This window comes from Danio aesculapii, chromosome 6 (genome assembly GCF_903798145.1).
Source record: "Danio aesculapii chromosome 6, fDanAes4.1, whole genome shotgun sequence".
NCBI lineage: Eukaryota > Metazoa > Chordata > Actinopteri > Cypriniformes > Danionidae > Danio > Danio aesculapii.
Window position 1 is genome coordinate 5,247,942 of NC_079440.1, and position 18,484 is coordinate 5,266,425.

The 18,484-nt window shown below is 33.5% G+C and overlaps 1 protein-coding gene across 1 annotated transcript; it reads left to right on the forward strand.

Annotated features, from left to right (window-relative positions):
• The first annotated feature begins 765 nt into the window (after window positions 1-765).
• Window positions 766-18,419, forward strand: rad54l (RAD54 like). Its single transcript, XM_056458957.1, has 18 exons — window positions 766-1,014; window positions 1,400-1,483; window positions 1,559-1,663; window positions 3,091-3,151; window positions 3,232-3,367; window positions 3,455-3,524; window positions 4,059-4,347; window positions 6,186-6,310; window positions 7,427-7,577; window positions 7,684-7,810; window positions 7,891-7,965; window positions 10,195-10,325; window positions 10,751-10,861; window positions 14,059-14,182; window positions 14,335-14,413; window positions 15,748-15,927; window positions 16,152-16,315; window positions 18,076-18,419. Exons 1-18 carry the CDS (start codon window positions 1,012-1,014, stop codon window positions 18,275-18,277), a joined length of 2,217 nt encoding a protein of 738 aa, XP_056314932.1. The 5' UTR covers window positions 766-1,011; the 3' UTR covers window positions 18,278-18,419.
• The last annotated feature ends 65 nt before the right edge of the window (window positions 18,420-18,484 follow it).

The following is an 18,484-nucleotide window of genomic DNA, read 5'->3' on the forward strand; positions in this document are numbered from 1 at the left end:
TGAAACTGCGCCACCTGGAGGAGAGTTCAAGATACTCAAATAAATCACAAGAAAGGTGTTTTTATTTATACTAATTGTAGCCCATGATGAGAAGATAATCTGTTTACCCGTGTGTTCACTGTTGATTAAATACAAGCCAACTTCACCTACAAACACTTAAGGCAATTGTACCTTTAAAATACAATTTTTATGTAGTTTATTTGCAATTAAACCGTAACTGTGTTGACGAAATTATAATTTCATCAACAGTTAAAGTTTGCAGTCTTAATATTTTTACAATTTTTGTATAGATATAAATCTATAGAGTGTTTGTAGGTGAAGTCTGCTTATGTTTAATCAATCTGTTATATAAATAAATGAAAAACGGTGTGTATTGTTAACAGAGTTAAATTAACAAATTAACAGTAGGCTATTGGTGATTACAGAAAAAGTTTCTTTAATAGATAAATCCACCAGTAGGCTATGGGTACACTCTCTTATCACAATACTGTGTCTAATGCTACGATATTATTATTGTCAATGGCTTTATAAAATTTCAATGCTTTAGAGTTTAATCAAAACAAAACAAATGTGGACATATTTGAAAGACATTCCAATAGTGCTTATGGAAAAATTAATAAACTGACAATACTGACCAATTTAAAGAATATATGTTATAAGTTCACGTTTTCTGTTTACACTGGCATCTATTGCGAAACGCATTTTTAGGCGATTGTCCCTTCCTGCTTGCCGTTGAATTCTGTGACCTATGCGCGGGATTCTCAAACATTATGGTGGTGTTTAATAACAACAGCTGAGTCTGCTTCAGTTCATGTTTCCTCAAATATTATTTTCATTGTATTTTAAATCGTCATTTTGGCGACGTATTTTTGTTAAACGGAGCAGTTATTATTTAGTAACGTTACTTGTAAGTGGAGCGCTCCTGTAACTAAAACGACGACTTCGAATGAGACAGAAATGCACGTTTATTTGGACGTGCTCATTTAAGTTGGATTTACCTCCTGGCCCAGAATGGTAGGTTGTAAAAACTGTTCTGTAAACTTTTTTCTAACGTGCCTGTGATCGTGTGTGTATGTCAGTTGTGTTTGTTGTTATCAATGAACGAGAAATTGAGGTAAACTTGGTTTTAAATTCGGACATATGTTCAGTTTTAATCAGTAACAACATGTGACATGGCCCCTATATTGTTGCTACTTTGATTATTCACTCTGAAGTTGCATGCAAGTATGATTTAAAACAACATTAGCACTATTTAGTTAACTGTGAACAATGTACTTTCCTAGTTATTGGCTGCTAATATAATTTCACTATTTATAATTTGCAAAGAATACTTTTCTGAAATTATATTATTAAGGAGAAACTCTAAATGTGCAAATATAAAACCAACTTTACCTCATAGAGGAGAAGTCTAGCGCCCAGTCAGGTGGCCAAAAGGAAACAGGGGCCAGATTCAGACGATGAGGAGGACTGGGAGCCTGACATTGTGAGTCTGTCACACATTTAAAGATCTTTGTTTAATCGTAACAGTGGATGTGAATGACTGTTTTCATTCTTACAGGAATCACAGAGCAAGAGAGACTGTCGAGAAAAGTACATTTCCCCTTACAGAAAACCCCTGACCCCGCTGACCAACAGACCTGTCTGCGCTGATGGCAATGAGCATGTGAGTACATCCCAGAATACAAGCATAGAGGTACATTCACTTGTTATACAAGAACATAGATATTAGCCTTCACAGTACAGTCATGCTGTAATGTCAGCCTGACAGCAGACAATATTTGAAAAGGTTAATTTTCCGTTATGTTTTTAGTGTGCATTAAAGAGTGAAGTTGCACCAAAAACAAAACATGATTTATTGCAATTACTCAAACTGCAAGGTTTTTTATATAAGAAATTGTGTTTTTACAGTGAGTATTGAAGTGTACGCTTACAAAAAACCTAATTTCTGAAAAATAAAATCACTTTATTAGCCTTGTGAAGGTGGCAGGCAAGATCATCGATTTTAACCAAACTGGTCCAATGGTAATTTACCGTAATAATGTTTTAAAGAGAGCTCAGGGTATCTTTTGCACCCCGGATCGCCAATTGTATTCTGTGTTTCAGCTGCTGCCATCAGGACGTCGTTTTAGAGTTCTTACATGCCGGACAAACAGAATTAGAAATTATTTCTTAATGGTGGCCGTTAGGTCATTAATTGAGTCCAGCGGGGAGGGAGATTCATCTAAAAAATAATTTATTGTATGTTTTGTGGTAATAATTTGGTAATGTGTACATGGAACTTCGCTTGTGTTATGGCACGTTGCTGCAATTTTAGTTTCCCTAAACAGGATAATAAAGTTGAGTCTGAGTCTTATTAATTCTTGTACAGTAAAATAAACCGTACTAGGCCACAGTTTGGTATAATTAAGATTTTAAGTCTATATTTTCAAAGGAAGACTCTTATAAAAACAGTATTATTATTTTAAATGGGTGTTTTCTAGATTTAAAAATGTTGTTTATTCCTGTGATGCAAAGCTGTATTTCCAGCATCATTACTCTGTTGTTCAGTGTCAAGTTATCTTTCAGAAATTCATCTAATATGCTCATTTGCTGGTCAAGATATGTAGTATTATTATTATTAGTAGTAGTAGTATTATCATCATCATCATCAATGTTTAATTAACAACTCAACTCCTCTTTGTGGTTTCTAAAGATAAACAAGCTTTTTCATCACATTAATAAATTGCAATTTAAAAATATATTCTGAAAGCAAGCAGTTATTTTGCATTTAAATAATAATAATAAATAATACATGTATTTTAATCAAATAAATGCAGCACTGGTGGACATAAGAGTCTATCAAAAACATTAATAATCATTAATTATTTCAAACTATTGACTGGTAATAATGTATTTTAAAAAGTATACTAGTAAATGGATACTAATAAATGAATTTTCTAAATGTGCGTTATAAAATGAGTTGTAATTAGTATAAATTAGTTCTTGCTATTAGCAGTTTTTTTTAACAGACACAAAGAAGGTAATAATTTATACCAAAGTTTCAATTATTTATTAAATATATAAAAATGACTGTTTAAAATTTTTCCACAGGAAGCCTTCATCCGCAAGATCTTATCCAAACCATTTAAAATTCCCATACCTAATTACACAGGTTAGTCTGCACTCACAGCTCATTTACAAATATAAATGATTCACATAATAAGGTGAGTGAGTGTGTTTGTCTATGATCAGGTGTTTTGGGTCTGCGGGCTCTGGGTCTGAGAAGGGCCGGTGTAAGGAAAGCTCTGCACGACCCATTTGAAGACGGAGCTCTGGTTCTGTATGAGCCTCCGGTCATCAGCGCTCATGACCTCATCAAAGCAGACAAGTCAGTGACATCTCATGTTGAGGATCTTATGGACTCTTATGCTCAGCAGTGCTGTGATTGTCTGTAATGTGATTGATATCTTTGCAGGGAGAAGCTGCCAGTGCATGTGGTTGTAGATCCAGTGCTCGGTAAAGTGCTTCGACCACATCAGCGAGAGGTATGATAAACATGCTAAATCTTTTTATCACGTTGAAATGAGCTTTATTTTATTATTGTGTCCCGTTTATATATTTTTTATAAAGGATAAAGGATTTCTATTGTAAGGTTTAGCTAATTTTGAAAAAAAGCATATGATTTGAATGGAAAATTAAATAACTTTGAATATGAAAACATGAAAAAAAACATGTTATGTATTATCAGTTATAATATAACAACGTTTTTATTTATTATTTTCTTGACAAAAACAGTTATTTTTGGAAATGAGTCTGTTATATTTCACATTTGTCCACTAAAAATTGCAATTAATGTCTCAGAATTGCTATATATACAAGCCCTTCTCTCACAGGGGAAAAAGTCACAGTTCTGAGTTAAAACAGTGGGAAGAAATCAAAATTGTGAAATAACATAATACATAATTAGCAATTTTCAGAATTGCAGATTTATAGGCTTGCAGGGACGATGAGACTTCAAGTCTTTTATTTATGCTTCATGTATTTATATAATTTTTTTCTAAAAAAATTTTCTCCTGCAGGGTGTGAAGTTCCTTTGGGACTGTGTGACCGGACGACGGATTGAGAACTCCTATGGCTGTATTATGGCGGATGAGATGGGGCTTGGTAAAACACTGCAGTGCATCACTTTGATCTGGACTTTACTGAAGCAGAGTCCAGACTGCAAACCTGAGATCGACAAGGTCATCGTGGTCTCTCCGTCCAGTCTGGTGAGAAACTGGTACAATGAAGTGGGCAAGTGGCTCGGTGGACGCATGCAGCCTGTGGCCATTGATGGAGGCTCCAAAGACGAGATCGACCGCAAACTTGGTATTGACTGCAAACAGGTTACATATATACGAGGGATGGGCTTCAAAATAAGAGAAGTCAAGAAGAATTTACAGAGATTTTTATGTTTTTAATTTGCACTTAAATCAAGTAAAAACAAATCCAATATGGGTAAAAAGAAACTATTCCTTTTACAAATTTGATATATTTTATTATTGTAATGCAAGAACATTTATTATTAATAATATTAATATTTATTTTGCTAATTTTTGGCCAATTTGACATATTCAGCCTCAGGCAATAATCATGCTGGGCAGTAACCAACTTAGTAAATAACTAAATAAATAAATAAGTAACTAAATAATGAACTTATTAAGTAACTAAAAACCAAGTAACTAACTTTCTAACCAAGTAACCAACTTAGTAAGTAACTAAATAACCAAGGAACTAAGTAACTAAATAAGTAACCAACTTAGTAAGTAACTAAACCAAGGAACTAAGTAACCAACTTAGTAAGTAACTTAATAACTAAGTAACTAAATAACCAGGTAACTACCTTTAGTAAGTAACTAAATAACCAAGTAACTTAGTAACCAACTAAGTAGGCAACTAAGTAACTAAATAACCAAGTAACTAAGGAACCAGCTTAGTAAATAACTAAGTAACTCAGTAACTAAGTAGCCAACTTAGTAAGTAACAAAATAACTAAGTAACTAACTTAGTATGTATCTAACTAGATTACCAAGTAAACAATTTCATAAGTAACTAAATCAGTAACTAATTAAATAACTATGGAAGAAAATAAACCAACTTAAGTAACTAAAAACCAAGTAACTAAGTAACTTACTAACTAACCAAGGAACCAACTTAGTGAGTAACAAAATAACTAAGTAACTGACTTAGTAAGTAACTAACTAGGTTACTAAGTAACTGTGTAACCAACTTAGTAAGTAACTAAATAACTAAGTAACCAACTTAGTAACTAAGTAGCCAACTTGCTAAGTAACTAAATGACTAGCTCAGTAACTAAGTAACCAACTTAGTAAGTAACAAAATAACTAAGTAACTGACTTAGTATGTATCTAACTAGATTACCAAGTAACCAATTTAAAAAGTAACTAAATCAGTAATAATTAAATAACTAAGAAAGAAAATAAACCAACTTAATAAGTAACTAAAAACCAAGTAACTAAGTAACTTACTAACTAACCAAGGGACCAACTTAGTGAGTAACAAAATAACTAAGTAGCTGACTTAGTAAGTAACTAACTAGCTTACTAAGTAACTGTGTAACCAACTTAGTAAGTAACTAAGTAACCAACTTAGTAACTAAGTAGCCAACTTGCTAAGTAACTGAATGACTAGCTTAGTAACTAAGTAACCAACTTAGTGAGTAACAAAATAACTAAGTAACCAACTTAGTAAGTAACTAAATAACTAAGTAATTAAATAACCAAGTAGCCAACTTACTAAGTAACTAAATAACTAGCTCAGTTACTAACCAACTTAGTAAGTAACAAAATGACTAAGTAACTGACTTAGTTTCTTAGTAAGCTAGTTAGTAACTTACTAAGTAACCAACTTAGTAACTAAGTAACTGACTTAGTATGTTACTAACTAGATTACCAAGTAACCAATTTAATAAGTAACTAAATCAGTAACTAATTTAATAACGAAGGAACAAAATAAACCAACTTAGTAAGTAACTAAAAACCAAGTAACTAAGTAACTTTCTAACTAACCAAGTAGCCAACTTACTAAGTAACTAAATAACTAGCTCAGTTACTAACCAACTTAGTAAGTAACAAAATGTCTAAGTAACTGACTTTGATAGGCTCTGTTATAAATCTTCACTAGGTGTATATTTTGTGTTCTTGCAGTAAACTTCATCTCTCAGCATGGCATGAGAATACCAACTCCAATTCTGATAATTTCCTATGAAACCTTTCGTCTCCACGCTGAAGTCCTGCACAAAGGCAAAGTCGGACTGGTCATCTGTGATGAGGCAAGTGCACAATCAAATCTAAATCATAATAAAAATCTTTCAGAAAAGCAGTAAAATGTATAATTATTTTTAAGTCAAGTGTATTTCAATTTGTTTTGATATTTTTATTAAACAAGGATGCTCTACGTTTATTAAAAATGACATTAAAAAACAGTTTAAAAACAAGTCTGTTTCAAGTAAATGCTGAATTTTGCATTAATAAAATATTTGTGAAAAATGTCATTTGTAAATATTTTCATAAGAGGCCATCATTCATTAATTTTCTTTTCGGCTTGGTCCCTTTATTATTAAGGGGTCGCCACAGCGGAATGAACCGCCAATTTATCCAGCACACGTTTTATGCAGCAAATGCCCTTCCAGCCGCAACCCATCTCTGGGAAACGACCATACACACTCACCCACACTCATACACTACTGACAATTTAGCCTACCCATTTAGCCTACCCACCTGTACCACGTCTTTGGACTGTGGTGGAAACCGGAGCACCTGGAGGAAACCTACGCGAACGCAGGGAGAACATGCAAACACACAGAAACGCCAACTGACCCAGCCGAGGCTCGAACAAGTGACGTTCTTGCTGTAAGGCAACAGCACTACCTGCTGCGTCGCATAAGGCCATCAATACAACATAAATATGCTATATGCAGTTCAAGTGAGAATTATTAGCCTCCCGTATATATATTTTTCCCAATTTCTGTTTACCAGAAAGAAGATTTTTTTTCCAACACATTTCTAAACATAATAGTTTTAATAACTCATTTCTAATAACCAATTAATTTAATCTTTGCCATGACGACAGTAAATAATATTTGACTAGATATTTTTCAAGACACTCAGCTATTCAGTATTCAGCTTAAAGTGACATTTAAAGACTATACTAGGTTAATTAGGCAAGTTAGGGTAATTAGGCAAGTCATTGTATAACAGTGTTTTTTTTTCTGTAGACAATTTATAAATAAATATTGATTAAGCTGGCCAATAATATTGACCTTCAAATGGTTTTAAAATAATTAAAAACTGCTTTAATTCCAGCCTTAATTAATTCTGATGAGAATAACGAACTCTAGAACTTTTTGAAAGTTTTGAACAGCTCACATTGAGGGTTTTTGATTTAGGGTCACCGGCTGAAAAACTCAGACAATCAGACGTACCTGGCTCTGAACTCCATGAACGCCCAGAGGAGAGTGCTGATATCTGGGACTCCCATTCAGAACGACCTGCTGGAGTATTTCAGCTTGGTGCACTTCGTAAACTCTGGTATCCTTGGTAAGAGACGTGCATGATCCTGTGAAGAACTGCTGAATCTGTCACAGTAGATGCTGTTCTTTGGGTAATAGGAATGGAAGTAATGTCTTTGTTTTCATTTCCTCAGGCACAGCTCAGGAGTTTAAGAAACGCTTCGAGATTCCCATCCTGAAGGGTCGAGACGCAGACGCCAGTGATAAAGACAGAGCCGCCGGAGAGCAGAAACTTCAGGAGCTCATCAGCATTGTCAACAGGTAAACACGAGAAAGGTAAAAAAATGCTCAGTACACTATTCAGATATGTTTAGTTATTCATTTGCTTTTGTTTCATTAAGGTGTTTGATTCGAAGGACCTCCGATATTCTTTCCAAGTATCTGCCGGTGAAGATTGAACAAGTTGTGTGCTGCAAGTAAGAAAACAACTCCTATTCTGTTTTATAATGGCATCTCTCATGTCGTTTTAAACTTTCAGTGACTTAGGCATCAGTTCTGATTTGAAAACTGCCAAAAATTCCTTTATTGTTAGAGAGTTCAACCAAACAAATAAATACAGTTTTAGATAAGTCAATCATCAGAAACAACATGCATATTAGAGCATAATTATTCAGTGCAATATCACGTTTAAAAAAAGAAAAGAGGCTAGTCAGTTGCGATAGGCTTGCAGTGTTTCTTCTAGGATTTTTTCCATCTGTGTCGGCAGGCTTTTTTTACACAGATCTACCAACTACGCTTAGCGTTATTTCAATGACAAATGTCATGAGCGCAGTATTAGAAGTCGAGATCGCATTTATGTAATATCCTACGAGCATGTGAATCTCTTTGCTTGCACGCAGATATCCTCTGCTCGTGCACAAAACTTCTTGCACGCCCCTCAAATATCCGCTGCTCAAGCGCAAATCTTCTTGTGCGCTCTCAAATAAACGCTGCTGAAGTGTGATTTAGTGCGTTTATGTAACGAGTATGTCTCCAACATTTATTAGATTTGCTTGGAATGTTTACAAATGTCTCCAATAGACCTACAGAGCACCATTAATGCGTCCTGAAGAAAATGAAATGCCTGTACATCGTGTTTGCTGGGCTCACACATCACGCACCTGTCAGTCAGCCAGTCAGTCAGCATGTAACCTTGAAGGGGTAAACAAAGAACGCACAGCACTACTACTGTTACAGAAAAGTTTGCGCTGTTATAATTCACTTAGCTTTTAATATGTTTTTGTGCGATTATCACCCGCTATTAAAAAAAACCCCACGACTGAATGTTTTGAGTAAAAAGCTGTAATGTAGCTGTGGCGGGATCAATTTTGGCGTGGCGCCTTGGCATGGAAGAATGAATGTAGCGGAAATCGTGGCTTGTGAGCATATAGCATTGATGCATTTCAGAGTTCCGAGTTCAAGTCCCGGCTTGTGGACCTTCCCAATCTAAATGCATTGTTTCTCATTTGGCAAAATGTCATAAAATAAATCTTTTATAAAAGAAAAGGAAAATAAGCTACCACTCACAAACATGCAAATTTCTTTGTATTCACATTCAAAGTAACTAATTTACCAACGCACCCACATGATTATAATTATAGAATTTTAATTGCTTTGAAAGCAGAAAACAGAAAAAGGCCATTATTTCTCAACAGGTCAAACTCTGAAAAACTGCCAAGGTATTACAGAATTTTACATACATTTTTTGAACCATTGGTAACAAAATTGAAACCTTTTAACATAAAATGCATGAATTTTTGCTCTCTTTTTTCATCCTATTTTTCTACCTACTGTAAAATAGATTTGTGGAAGGAAATAAGGGGAAACTTTTTTGTCACAATGTATGCACTGAAAAACTATAATGACAAAGACCAAAAAAAAATAAAGTTAGCAATGTATATTTGGCTGAAAATGAACTTTGCTTCATTATATTAATGTTGGTATGGTCATTTTTTCATTAGAGGAGTCACGAATGAATAATATATGTTAGGGCTGAACAATATATTGTTTGAGCATCGATATCGCACTAAGCATACCTGCAATGGTGTCTTCGCAGGATTAGATTATTCATTAAAGATTAAAGGATAAAGATATTGCATTGTTTTTTTTTTTGTTTTTTTTATTAGTTACACAATGATGACCATGTTATTTGACATTTGATGGTTTAATTCCTGTACTTAAATACTGGTAGACTCCCCAGAAAACCATAAAGCATTGTTTATTGATTTATTTTTGCTTGGATTCTATTATATTTTAGATTATATATAAAGACTTGATCCTCACAGTGATCTAAATGAACGAAATCTTTCCAAATAGAGCTATTCGAGTCATCTGGTGAAATTATATTTATATATATATATATATATATATATATATATATATATATATATATATATATATATATATATATATATATATATATATATATATATATATATATATATATATATATATATATATATATATATATATATATATATACGTATATATATATATACGTATATATATATATATATATATATATATATATATATATATATATATATATATATATATATATATATATATATATATAGCAGCAATATATAGCAGCAAAAGAAAATATTGCAATGTCAGATTTTTCCAATATTGTGCAGCCCTAATATTTGTGTGTGTGTGTGTGTCAGTCTGACTCCTCTGCAGAAAGAGCTGTATAAATTATTCCTAAAGCAGGCCAAACCTGTGGAGAGTCTGCAGACGGGAAAGATCTCTGTGTCTTCTCTGTCTTCTATCACCTCTCTGAAGAAGCTCTGCAACCGTGAGTCTACGTCTACATAATCCATACATGTTTCAGTACTTACCAGGGGTCTGATTTAAAACATTTGCATAGAAACCTTCCTAAAAGTGAGCAAAAACCAGAATAATTTTTCATTTATTTATTAATGATTGACTCATATGACGATTTAAAGTGGTTCAATAAGGTCAATATTTAAGTAAAATATGTTTACTTACAGCTGAGCACATATTTGAAGTCTAGATGTAATCACATTTTCTCCTGTTTTGTATGTACGCCATAATTATAAATGAGACCCCATTTTTTCTTTTTTTTTTATATATATATATATATAATTTATATAAAGTATATATAAAGTAATTTATATAATATAAAATTTATATATATATATATATATATAAAGTGTGTTTGAATTAATACAATCAAACTGTGTGTGTTGCCTCTGTTAGATCCTGCCCTGATCTACGAGAAGTGCCTGACAGGAGAAGAGGGATTTGACGGAGCACTGGATCTCTTCCCACAGAATTATTCAACTAAAGCGGTCGAACCACAGCTCTCAGGTCAGCTTACAGAAATGAACACTTTTATGATGCATTACGTTGGACAGATTTTACAGTAAATATGTTTAGAGTGTTATAGAAGATGTCTAATAAGCACTGCTCGTTTTGAGCAATGAATTGTGCACTTAAAAATCCTCAAAGATATTCACAATTGATAATGTTACAAATATCTTTAAATCAGCGCATTAAAATGTTTTCTGAACATGATCATGTGATACTGTAGACACTGAAGTAGCAATGCAGAAAATTAACCTTTGCATTATACAAAAAAATCATGTAATTTTTTTATGTCATTTTATTTATTCATTTTTTTGTATCTCTTATTCAATTATGAAGTTATGATTTAATGTTTTCATCTATTTTAATCTTCCTATGATATATCCATGAGTGGCTGAAAATATGCAAACAAACACTTTAAATACATTAAATCATAGAATATATTTAAATAGAAAATTGACTATTTCACAATATTATTTTTTAGTAAGTAACAAAATAACTAAGTAACTGACTTAGTATGTAACTAACTAGATTACCAAATAACCAATTTAATAAGTAACTAAATCAGTAATAACTAATTAAAAAGTAACTAATTAAATAACTAAGGAACAAAATAAACCAACTTAGTAAGTAACTAAAAACCAAGTTACTAAGTAACTTACTAACTAACCAAGAAACCAACTTAGTAAGTAACAAAATAACTAAGTAACTGACTTAGTAAGTAACTAGCTTATTAAGTAACTGTGTAACCAACTTAGTAACTAAATAACTAAGTAACCAACTTAGTAACTAAGTAGCCAACTTACTAAGTAAATAAATGATTAGCTCAGTAACTAAGCAACTGACTAAGTAAGTATCTAACTAGCTTACTAAGTAACCAACTTAGTAAGTAACAAAATAACTAAGTAATTAAATAAACAAGTAGCCAACTTACTAAGTAACTAAACTAGCTCAGTTACTAACCAACTTAGCAAGTAACAAAATGACTAAGTAACTGACTTAGTAAAATACTAACTAGCTTACTAAGTAAATAAACTAAGTGACCAACTTAGTAACTAAGTAGCCAACTTACTAAGTAACTAGCTCAGTAACTAAGTAACCAACTTAGTTATTTTGTTACTTACTAAGTAACTGACTTAGTATGTAATTAACTAGATTAGCAAGTAACCAATTTAATAAGTAACTAAATCAGTAACTAATTAAATAACTAAGGAACAAAATAAACCAACTCAGTAAGTAACTAAAAGCCAAGTAACTAAGTAACTTACTAACCAAGGAACCAACTTAGTAAGTAACAAAATAACTAAGTAACTGACTTAGTAAGTAACTAGCTTATTAAGTAACTGTGTAACCAACTTTGTAACTAAATAACTAAGTAACCAACTTAGTAACTAAGTAGCTAACTTACTAAGTAACTAAATGATTAGCTCAGTAACTAAGTAACTGACTTAGTTACTTAGTAAGCTAGTTAGATACTTACAAAGTAACCAACTTAGTAACTAAATAACTAAGTAATTAAATAACCAAGTAGCCAACTTACTAAGTAACTAAACTAGCTCAGTTACTAACCAACTTAGCAAGTAACAAAATGACTAAGTAACTGACTTAGTAAGTTACTAACTAGCTTACTAAGAAACTAAGTAGCCAACTTACTAAGTAACTAGCTCAGTAACTAAGTAACCAACTTAGTTATTTTGTTACTAAGTAACTGACTTAGTATATAATTAACTAGAGTACCAAGTAACCAATTTAATAAGTAACTAAATCAGTAACTAATTAAATAACTAAGGAACAAAATAAACCAACTTAGTAAGTAACTAAAAACCAAGTAACCAAGTAACTTTGCACAAATTTTATTTATTCATCTTTGTATCTCTTATTGAATTATGAAGTTATGATGTAAAATATTTTCATCTATTTTAATCTTCCTATGATATATCCATGAGTGGCTGTAAATATGCAAATAAACACTTTAAATACATTAAATCATAGAATATATTCAAATAGAAAATTGATATTTCACAATATAATTTTTTTTTTTACTGTATTTAATCAAATAAATGCAAGAGATTTTATTAAAAAATTTATTCTACCAATTCCAACAATCTAATTGTTCCTGTACCACCGTGGCATTTTTCTAAACCATATAAAATAAAATAAAATAAAAAGACTTTATGCCTTAACACTTCAGTCTAATCTAAGACTATGAGCTTGGTGTTGAGCTGCATTGAGCTCAGAGATGGAGCTGCGCCATGAGGCCCATTAAACCAAATACACAGAGCTGCATCATGGGACCCTCCAAGTTTTGATTTTTGTTTATTTGGCAACACCTTTAGATTAAGTACCCTTTTCACTATTAACTAGTGGTTTATTACCTGCATATTAGTACTTATAAAGTACATATCCTACATGATCATATTTAGGGCTTTACGTTACTGGAAAAATATGCAATATTGGTGTTGAGTATTGCGATAATTGTATTTAAGTGCTGTCGAAAAGTGCTGTTTTTATTATGTTTTTAAATCATTTATTTATTTATTGATATCAAAATTTAACGGGTAAAAGATATTTTTCAGATCTAATTCAGACTAAAAAACTGTGTCAAGGTGCAAACATTTAGTCTTTAATACTCTATGAATGAGTGAAAACCTCAGCTGATATTCTGACTCTGGTCGGCTGTTGTCATTTTGTTCTCTTGTCTCGACACCCGCCATAAGTATTTCTCAGCTCTGGGTTCAGCTTCAGCCAATAGCAGAACAGCAACTAATGGGGAGGCGGGGATAAACATAAGGCCCCATCTGATTGGTCAAATTTAGATAAATAACCAATTTATCACACATATGCATATACTATAATTGCGATTAAGATAATTTTGCGATGTGCTGTGCTGCTCTAATTGTACATCCCTGATCCTACTGAACATCTAAACCCAACTACTACTTCAACCAATAATAATAAGCAGCAAATGATGAGTTATTTGAGGCAAAGCATATAGGTAGCGGTTCATTAAAAGCGTGAATTGTATCTAAAATAAACAGTGACGTTTATTAATTTATTACTATTAATAAGCAGCATATTAGGACAAATTTAATGGTTTATTAATTTCCTGAACTGTCCCTTCAAAAACTTCAAACCCTAAATTTATACTGGATGTATTCATTTCTTCATATCAGACTGTAAACTCTATGACTTATGTCCAGGGAAGATGCTGGTGTTGGATTATATCTTGGCGATGACCAGAACAACGACGAGTGATAAAGTGGTTCTGGTCTCCAACTACACACAGACTTTGGATCTGTTTGAAAAACTGTGTCGAAGCCGAAGGTATTGAGTTTCAGAGCAGTCCAACATCAGTGTAAATAAAACACCTTTCTTGATCCCGTTTCCCACATCCATGTTGTTTATAGAGGTTTAGAAATATCTTTAAAGTTCAGCCTTTTGCTAACTGTACTAATCAGTTTATCCAATGTGAACAGATACCTTTATGTTAGGCTGGATGGGACGATGTCCATCAAGAAAAGAGCCAAGATTGTGGAGAGATTCAACAACCCCTCTGTAAGCACTTTTATTGATATATTTTCAGTTTAATGAGTTTTTTTCATTATTATTTTTAATTTGTGCTTTCATTATTAATATATATTTATAGTTTATATGTAGGTTAATTATATACTTTAAAATACCAATAAACTGTTCCATTTAATTATGAAGGTTTTATTTATATTTATCTTCCAGTTTTCTTTGCATGTAATTTTGTGCTTTTTATCATTTTCATTATTGCTTTCATCATTTATATACTTTTTTAAATATGTAAATTAAATAATAATAAAATAATAATATTTAAATATATATTTGAAAATATTAATAAACATTTAATTATGTGTGTTTTATCTATGTATCTTTCAGTTTGCAGTGGTTTTGTCCTTTTCATTTATGCGTTATTTACTTTAATATAGTTTTAAGAGTTCACACTTAGATAATGCTCGACTATGATAGCGGGTTTGGCATGCTGTCCCGGGAGATAACCCTGAGCTCGGAGATAGATGAGCCCAAGTTTCCCGCCTGGTCAATGAGCATTAGGAGGGATACGAGATCAGGAGTTTCTCGAGTGCCCCCTTTTGCTATGTATGCGTTAAGTGCTTGTGACTGTATTACGATTCACTTATGTACATGTTTTTAGACTGTGGGAGGAAACCGGAGGACCCGGAGAAAACCCACGCAAACACAGGGAGAACATGCAAACTCCACGCAGGGAGTGCCGACTGGCTCAATTAGAACTTGAACCTGTGGCCTTCTTACCGCGAGGCAGCAGTGCTAACCACTGAGCCACCGTGATGACTGAGGGGGAGGAGGGAGAAGGGAAGGATGGGGGGGGGTTCTAAAAACGAAGATAAGGAATGAAGTTTAGGCAGGATATTAATAGTAGTTTTAGAATGATCTGATACGCTAGCTAATTATTAGCAATGAGGATCAGCTGTAGTCAATCATATCACGTGCTCCTCTCAAAATTAGTTTGTGAAACTTCACTTATTATATTAAAATATTATTTATCATACATGAATATTAATTCACTTTTAAAATTTAACCGTGTTTCTTTCATTTTGTTATGTGATTTTCAGTTTTGTTTATTATACTTAAATTCATCATTTTAAGTATTGATGTTTACGTTAGTTATGTAGATTTAATTTCTAGTTTTAGTTTCATTCAAGTTATTTTCAGTTACTCTCACACAGTTTTTGGTGCGTTAAATAACTTTGTCCACGTTTGTAAGTTGCTGTGGAATAAAGCCTCTTAAAAATGATTAGATGTACGCTTCTGTATTTCTGCTTTCAGCTAATATTAGCATTTCATTCTCAGCTCTGTTTAAACCAATGCAAATTTTAATCCTCCAGAGCCCAGAGTTCATCTTCATGCTAAGCAGCAAAGCTGGTGGCTGTGGGCTCAATCTGATTGGTGCAAACCGCTTGGTGATGTTCGACCCGGACTGGAATCCAGCCAATGACGAGCAGGCGATGGCCCGAGTGTGGAGAGACGGGCAGAAGAAGACCTGCTACATCTACAGACTGCTGTCGGTGAGTTGAGACAATGAAGGTTAGCAGGGTTTTTAATGGATTCTGACTGGCTTTCAGTGTTTTATCATTCATCAGCTGAGAAGAAAAATCATTCTGAAAGGGATCCCAACGTTTCGTATATTTTCTCTGTTTCGTTGTGGTGTGAACTATGCGAATGGGCCTTTACTGTACAAACTGCTCACCTGTGAGATGTGGATAACAGTGTCTAATCTCCTGTGTCGTAGACGGGAACCATAGAGGAGAAGATCCTCCAGAGACAGGCTCATAAGAAGGCCTTGAGCAGCTGTGTAGTGGATGAAGAGCAGGACGTGGAGAGACATTTCTCTCTCGGAGAGCTTCGGGAACTCTTCTCACTCAATGAGAAAACCCTCAGCGACACACATGACAGGTGAGAACACAACCACACCAAAACACTGCCTTCAGGTTTGTTAAAACTAGGTGCTTTTATATCTGCTGATATTTAGTGTTCAGAGATATCAACTTCTCCATCATGTAGAGCTTTATTTTAACAAATAAGAATGAAGTTTGTCAAAGAAACAGCTTTAATGCAATCAAATGTCATTACATTTTGGTTTTATTGACAAAGTGAACTATTCAGAGTGTATCCTTAGGTTATATTTTACTAACACTTCAGTTTGGGGACCAATTATATCTTTTAGCTGCTGATTAGCTTTCATGCACTGCAAAAAATGCCTGGATTTTAGTGCAAATATCTGAAGATTCTTGAAAAATTCCAAATATTGTCTTGTTTTCAGAAATAATAAGCCAGAATGAAGTGAGTTTTTCCTTTGCTACAAGCTGAATAATCTGTCAATAGCGTAAGCATAATGATCGCTTGTCAAAAGGTAAAACAGGATTATTTAGCTTACCCCATTGGCAGATTATTTAGCTTGTAGCAAAGGAAAAATTCCCTTCATTTTGGCACATTATTTCTGAAAACAAGACAATATTTTATGCTTGTCTAAAATAATGCTTTTTTTAGAATGTATAGATATTTGGACAAGACAAAAATCTAAGTAACGCAGTCAGTTTTTGCCGTGTGTTGACTGTTTATTAGTACTACTAAAGCTCATATTAATGCTTTCCTCTGAAGTGACTATATTTTACACACTTCATCCAGTTTTAGACCTAAACTTAACCACAACAACAACTAACTTAACTACTAGTTAGTAATAAATGACCAGTTTCTTGAGACAAAAGTCATTGATCAGTTATTAAACATTATTGATTGCTGTATACAGTATTCCTTATTTCTCTTGAGTATTCCTAATATGTGTTTTTGTCTGTGTACATGCAGCATTTTATATTTATAGAAGGATCTAAATTTGCTTAGTTAACAAATACGTTTAGTGTCACAAATAGAATTTAACAAAGAGAACTAATTTATAGCTTTTATACAAATATTTTAGCTGCATTTCACGTTTATTATATGTAAGTAAAAAAACCTTAAACCTGGTGACTTTTTTTCTCCAGTTCTCTACAGATTAAACCACTGTTGTCCAGTGATTTGCCTTATTAACCCAACTTGCCTAATTAAGCTTTTAAATTGCACTGAACACGAGCCTCTAGCAAAATATTATGTACTGTCATCATGGTAAAGACAAAAGCAAATAGTTATTCATTCATTTTCCTTTCGGCTTAGTCCCTTAATCAGGAGTCACCACAGTGGAATGAACCGGCAACTATCCAGCATATGTTTTACACAGCGGATGCCCTTCCAGCCACAACTCAACACTGGGAAACACCCATACATTCTCATTCACACATACACTATGGCCAATTTAGCTAATTCAATGTTTTTGGACTGTGGGGGAAACTGGAGCACCCGGAGGAAAGTCACGCCAACATGTGGAGAACATGCAAACTCCACACAGAAATGCCAACTGACCAAGTCGGGACTTGAACGTGCACCCTTCTTGCTGTGAGGCGAATGTGCTACCCACTGCGCCACCATGACACCACGAATAGTTATCAAAAATATACATTTCAGCATGGTTAAATATGTATGTTTTTAAGTTTTCACTTACCTTTATAACACATGCAGCAGACTTCTGGCTCATGTTGGCATTTTTCCACTGGCCATAAATCTAACCTCAAAATGGTTGAAAGTTGTGTTTTATTCAGTGTTGTCTGGTTTTTCTGGCTCAGGTTTCGCTGCAGGCGGTGTGTGAACGGTCGACAGGTTCGACCTCCTCCTGATGATTCGGACTGTACCTGTGATCTCTCCAACTGGCATCATTGCGCAGATAAGCGAGGCCTGAGGGACCCGGTGCTGCAGGCATCATGGGACGCCGCCGTCTCCTTCGTCTTCCACCAGCGTTCACACGAGGACCAGAGAGGAGTCGTCTGAGGACCTCTGTTCATGTGCTAGTACTCATTCATTTCCTTGTTCATGTATTTATTTTGCACACACAAATTAATTATTTTCTGGGTTATTAAAAGTAACAAAAACGCAAGTTGTTTTTATTTTTTGGTGCTGGTCACTTAAAGGGATAGTTCACGCAAAAATAATTATTTACTTTTCTGTTTAACACAGAGATTTCTTCCATGGTAGAAA

What these genes read in the sequence shown, in the direction of transcription:
- rad54l (XM_056458957.1), top strand. An exon ending in TTCGACCACATCAGCGAGAG is followed by an intron (nt 3,525 to 4,058) that starts GTATGATAAACA and finishes TTTCTCCTGCAG; the next exon opens with GGTGTGAAGTTCCTTTGGGA. An exon ending in GAACAAGTTGTGTGCTGCAA is followed by an intron (nt 7,966 to 10,194) that starts GTAAGAAAACAA and finishes TGTGTGTGTCAG; the next exon opens with TCTGACTCCTCTGCAGAAAG.